General features: G+C 48.1%; 1 protein-coding gene across 1 annotated transcript in view; it reads right to left on the reverse strand.

The window, feature by feature from the left end:
• Positions 1–5,991, reverse strand: part of LOC107148356 (protein FAM169B) — a 72,581-nt gene extending 66,590 nt beyond the window's left edge. The window contains 1 exon segment of the mRNA XM_048790331.1: positions 5,933–5,991. Coding sequence (XP_048646288.1) covers positions 5,933–5,963 — 31 coding nt within the window. The 5' untranslated portion in view covers positions 5,964–5,991.
• Between the last annotated feature and the right edge of the window lie 9 nt (positions 5,992–6,000).

Genomic DNA, 6,000 nt, shown 5'->3' on the forward strand with positions numbered 1-6,000 from the left:
AGCCAGCTAACCAAAGGCAAGTTACTTCATCTCTGTGCCTCAGATTCTTCTCCAGTAAAGTATGGATGATAACACTATCTCCCTTTACTACTTATCATGATATCAATTAAGGTCATGCTTATGAAGGGTTCAGTAAATAACTGACCTACAGTAAAGTGTTCCTAAAGGCTAATTTACTAAATTATTCAAGTATTCAAGTCTCCTCTGCCCAAACATGCAATGGAGAAGCCACCTCCCAGAGATTGAACCCAGAGCAGTGTACCAATGGTACATTCCCAGTCTTTTTTTTTTTTTTCTTTTTTTGTCCTTTGTTGAGACAGAGTCTCACTAAGTTGCTTAGAGCCTTGCTAAGTTTCTGAGGCTGGACTTGAACCTGCGATCCTCGGACCTCAACTTCCCGAGTCACTGGATTACAGTCATGTGCCACCATCCCTGGCCTTCTGCCTTTTCTTCTCACCACAAACCCTTTTGAAACAGCAGCTGTGCCTGGCCCCTGTCAGGGTCCTGAGATATGACCACCCACCTTCTGGGCTGTTCCACATCTGCAGTGCCTGGGTTCCCTCTGCCTCAGGTCCTGCCTGTGGCTTCTTTTCTTTCTAGTTTCCCTCTTTGGATTTGTTGAGATCAAAAAGAAAAAGATACCCCAAAGTACAGCACTTTGGCATGCTGAGTACTGTGAACTAAAGCAAGTCGGAATCCCTCCAAACTAACGTCTCTGACCTTCTCCGGCCCTCCTGTCTCTTGCCCTCCTGTCTCTTGCCCTCCTGTCTCTTGCCCACCATGTTCCCCAGAAACAAGTCATATAAATGAGAATTCCTCTTCTCCACAGTAGGCCATAGGAAATGGAACCCCTTCCCCCATAAAAACACTACACTTAGTCCTCCTGCTCCCAACCTTTCTGTCTTGGAGCTAGACCTAAAGAAATTCTCTGACCCACTCTTTTCCCATGGTGGGTCATAAGACCCTCATTCCAGAAGGGTCATGACCATTACTGGGGAGGAAGAAATGCTACAACCAGAGAAATCAGGAAGAATCTGAACACAGGCCTTGTGTGTTCCTCTCTAGCCTACTGCTGTCATTTCATCCCATGACATTTCTACAGGACTGTCCCTGCTTCATAGAATGTAAGCATAAGAGAGGCATTTTTGCCTTTGTGTCTTCATTCTGAAAGTTCCTCACATAAAACTAGGATTAAATTATTCTCTTACTCTGTTTTTCTGTTTGTTTTCTGAGATGGGGTCTCCCTCTGTGGCCCAAACTATCCCAAATTCCTGGGCTCAAGTGATCCTCCTGCCTCAGTCTCCCAAGTAGCTAGGATTACAGGTGTACATAATTGAGACTGCCTCATGTTACAGAGTTATGTTGGGAAGACAAGGGATCACCTTTACTACCCCTACACATCTGTGTCTCAAAACCAGTTCCCAGAACTTCTCCCTCCCTGAGCATTCTCCCTCTGTCCTCTCCTCCTCCTATGTCCCAAGGGACACCCTTCCCAGGCTTCCATCTGCATTGCTCTGTCTTCACTCCATAGCAGTGGTCCCCAATAGAGCTCAGGCACCACAGACTCTGGTGGTTCTAGAATTTGCCGGAGTCCGGCTGCAGCAAAATAACCGGGGGGTGACGAACAACTTGTGTACGTTGATACAGCAGGAGTAGGAGCCGTTTATTGCAGGACAGGAGCAGTATTTATACATTCCACAGAGCTTATCTAATTAGCATAAACTAGATACATCAGCCAACCAATCAGGAATCTCTACACCTAATGGCTCGGTTTTGTTACTTCTCAAACCACTCCCTCTGACATTTTGCCAGGCACCATCCAGACTTGTTTACAACTCTAACATTCCCCTGGCAAAATGCCAGGTGTTATTTTGACTTGTTTACAGACTCTAACATTTCCCCCTTTTGTTTAATTTAAATAATGACCATAGTGGTTTTTACAGAAACACCATAAATAACCTGCTACAAACAGAAAGGGAGGATACAAAATGCCACAATACCAAGCCACTTGATGGCTCCATGCAAGAAGCCCTTGGAAAAATTATACCAGCAATGACACCATTAGTAAAGATACCGAGTTACAATTTGTTGTAGATTACATTTTGTTGTCTCAGTCCAGGTAAAGCAGTGTCTCAATAGATTAACTCACAGTCCAGGTAAATCACAGTCCAGGTAAGTTCTGCAGGCAGCTAGCTTGATTTCACAGTCCAGGTAAGTTCTGCAGGCAGCTAGCTTGATCCGAAGTCTCGTCTGTTTCTCAGCCGAAGTCTCGTCCGGTTTTCAGCAACACTGGAAATTCTTCCACCTTGGTCTTTACCGGCACTGGGACGAAGGCAGGAACTCCGGATGGCTAAAGAAAATCCTGTAGCATTCTACTAAGAAAACAACCTTCTGAACAATTTAGTACATTATCTCAAGGTTTTTTTGCATTTGAAATAAGCATTAATAGTGCTATTACTCATTAGCTTCCAGGTGTGGGAGAACCATTGTAGCTTAGTTATTGGCATTGAAAATGACCAAACATCAGGGACACCAGTAGCATCTTCTGCTGGCTGTAGTGCCTGGGCAGCCCCAGATGGCCCTGGGGAGTGTCCCGGACTCAAACTGCTACTGGGCACAGGGAGCAAGAGCCTGCGAGACTGTGCCTCCAGGTCAGGTCTAGATTTGGGTTCGCGGCAGTGGAAGAGCCAGCTCCCCGGCCAGGAGGCGGGGAAGGGCCAGTCGCCGCCGCCTCTTGGAAAATCCTTGCTGCGCTGTGACTGGCTTGCACACTCGGCAGCCGCCTCTCTGCTTCACGCACCCTCCGGTAACGAAAAGTATTTAGTAGTAGCCTTTTGCAATTTCTTTCTTGATAATCCTTCCTCCTCTGAACTTTTTTCTTCTTTCTGACTAGAGTTCTTGGGCTTTTATCAACACATGCCCTAACTATTCTTGGTTCCACTGGGGTGCCTCTTTCCCTTATCAATTTACTTCTCACCCCTTCCATATTTTCATCACAAAAACAATACAATACACTGAGACAAAACAAGACACAAACATACTGCATCAATCTTCTCCATTTTCTCGAAATGGTCATTTTTCCTCTCGCCCTATCTGCCTAGGGACGAGCAGATTTGCTCCCGTCCTATCTATGGACGAGCAGCTTTTTTTCGTCACTTACCCCCGAGTGTCCCGGGGCTCCCGGTACGGGCCACCATCTGCCGGACTGCGGCAAGAATTCTCCACTTGAATTCCTTCTGCACTCTGGAGTTAGTATTTCTGACAAACTTTTCATATTTCCAATGAGAGGCATGTCCTGAAACACCCTGAAATCACTATGTCTCAATCAAATCATGCCAGTACCCTCCCACCCTCAGAAGTCAGTTTATTTATTAGCATCCCCACGGTCCCCCTTACTCCTACCCAAGCTTCTGAGTTACCCTCTAGTTCCCCTTGCTTGCTAGCTTTCTTTTCTATCAGCCCACTCTGCTTTATGACCAGTGTAAATTGTCAGAACACCCAACTTTTCAAAAGTCCAAACAAATGGCCTTCTCTGTGTCCACTCTGCAAGAGTGTGGGCCCAATAGTTGGCTCCCACTCACAAGAGGTCTCATCTTGCCGAAGTCAAGCCTGAGTTAAGGAGACAGGGAAGTTCAAGGTAACAGAAGAAGGCTGCATCTAACTTTCTTTTTTCTTTCCAGTACATTCTAAGCTGAAATGACAGCAACAGATGCACCAGTGGAACCTAAGAAGGTCTTTGGTAAAGGGGAAATTAAAAACACACATACAAAGGCTCTGAAATGGGGGGGAGGGGCAAGGAAATTCTGTGTGGCCTTGGAGCATGTCAAGAAAACTTGAATTATTGTAGGGTTCTCCCAAATCCCCTTTGGACTGTAACTCCTTAGGAAAACAGACACACCCATATTAAGGAGCCTCAAGAAACACAAAACACAGCTCCCAGGTCCTTCACATGCCTTTTCCCTGTTTCAGAAGCAGAAGTGAGTCGGAACTAGGATATAGCCTTACCTGAAACCATAGTTTCTAGTTCCAGGCTTCTTTGCTCAAAGAAAAAGTGTTCCCAAGCAGACACGATTAGCTCAAACCATTTTTGGAAAAGGGCTATCAAAGCTTGGGCAATGGTTCAACTATGCAAAATTCCAATCCATTAGGATCGGGCACATGTGGAAATGATTAATGTGCAACTGCTGTGTGTCATCTGGGCCATCAGTAACTGTCAAAACCACAGCAAACATTGAAATAGTACAGGAAAATCCGTAAACGGTTATAGGCCAGCTATACTTTTCCAGAAGGTGAAATTACCATTACTTTTTCCATTAAAATAAGACTGCATAAACGGATTTCTGAAGCACTTGTCATGGGGAACCCTCTGTTTCATGGTACCACCAGAAGACAGAGACCAAGAAAGGAAGCTAGCCAGGGTTGAGTACCTCCCTGTAATGACACAATGCTGTACAATGAGCCCATACTGGCTTCTCTGCGTTTTTTAAGAGTCACATTTTTTCCTTGCTTCACTTCTCCAACATGCACACTGCAAACAGTGCTCACTATCCAAACCATAAAAACTAACTTTCTTAAAAACAAACAAACAAAAAAACCCTAACTTTCTAGAAGAAAGTACCAAAAAAAGAAAGAAATAGAATCTCTCCAAAAATAAAAACAAAACTCTCTTAATCTCCAGACCAGCGAAAACATTCTTGAAGCATGTTACTAATTCATATACTTAGCTACCGGCTACCTTCTCCTTAACTCATTGACTTAGAATTAAAAGAAAAACAACTCGACCGTAGCTTTCAAATGCCCGTTATAAAAGCAAGTGATTCCGACGCTGACATTGGCTTCCAATAAAAAGCAGAGGCGCTTCCATGAGACGTAGTTTTCCCTCACAGGGATGTGTGGCTGGAGAGTGTAGCCAGTCTGCGGTCTGACTGCTTGTGAGGCAGGGCCCGCCAGCTGGGGCCAAGGCGCCTAGTAAGCGAACTGGACGCTTAAGGGGACAAGAGGAGCTGGCCACGGTGCTCTTCCTCCCTCAGGAACCAGGCCCCTTCCTGCCACTTGTTCTCACTGGAGGAGAGGATGCAGGAGAGAAAAAGAAGTACTATCTCAGAATCTAATGGCCCTACCTCTGCCTCCCTCCAACAATCCGCTTTTTAGGGGTCAGTCCCAAGTGCTTTCAGATTCAGATGCTGCCTCCAAACAGAGGGCCAGACATAGTACCACCTGGGACCCGACAGGTGGCGGCCTTAGGGTAGTGCCCTCAAGTCCCGGCTGGGACAGTAGAGTCGCGTCTGACGCACAACTGCAGCCCGGGTGGGAAGGGGCACCCAGTGGGGCCCGACCACCCTCCCCCGCTCCCCATCCCAGTTGCCCCGGCTGGGGGACTGCGGTAACCCGAGCTGTCTGTACGGAACTCTTCCCCACAGTGAGATTCCCATTTCCCAAAAAAGACCACCAAGACCCTACGATGCAGGGAACTCGCCCACATTCCCGCCCAGGGAGCAAGCCCAGGTCAGCTGTCCTAAAGCCCTGCGGTCCCAGGGATGGCTGGGAGAAGCCGCGACCGAGGCTGGGTGCCCAGCACGGTGCCCTCCAGGGGTTCACATGTGGCAGCTCCTCCTACAGCTCCTCCGATCATTTCCTCTTTTTTCCGCGTGCCCTGCATTTAAACTTTCTGGGGTAAACGCGGGCGCCCAGCCCGCTCCCCACCCGAAGGCAACGGCGGCAACAGGTGCGCGGCTAGCGGCGTCCTGGCGCCTACTCCGGGAAGTTCCCTTGGCTGCGGCGCGCTGTTTACGTCTCGTTTTGTAGCGCTGGAGCCTGGAGCTTTCGGGCGGGACGAGCCATTGAAACCCGAGACCCGAGACGCGAACAGGGGCGGTTGCAGAAGGCTGCAACCCAGGGCGCACCGGGTCGGATCCGCCGCGGCTCCCCTTACCTGCGGCTTTGAGGGAGCTCTCGTCCTCCATGCTCCGGCTCCGGCGGCGGCGCCCAGTCGCCCTCACT

This window comes from Marmota marmota, unplaced genomic scaffold, assembly GCF_001458135.2.
Source record: "Marmota marmota marmota unplaced genomic scaffold, marMar, whole genome shotgun sequence".
Taxonomy (NCBI): domain Eukaryota; kingdom Metazoa; phylum Chordata; class Mammalia; order Rodentia; family Sciuridae; genus Marmota; species Marmota marmota.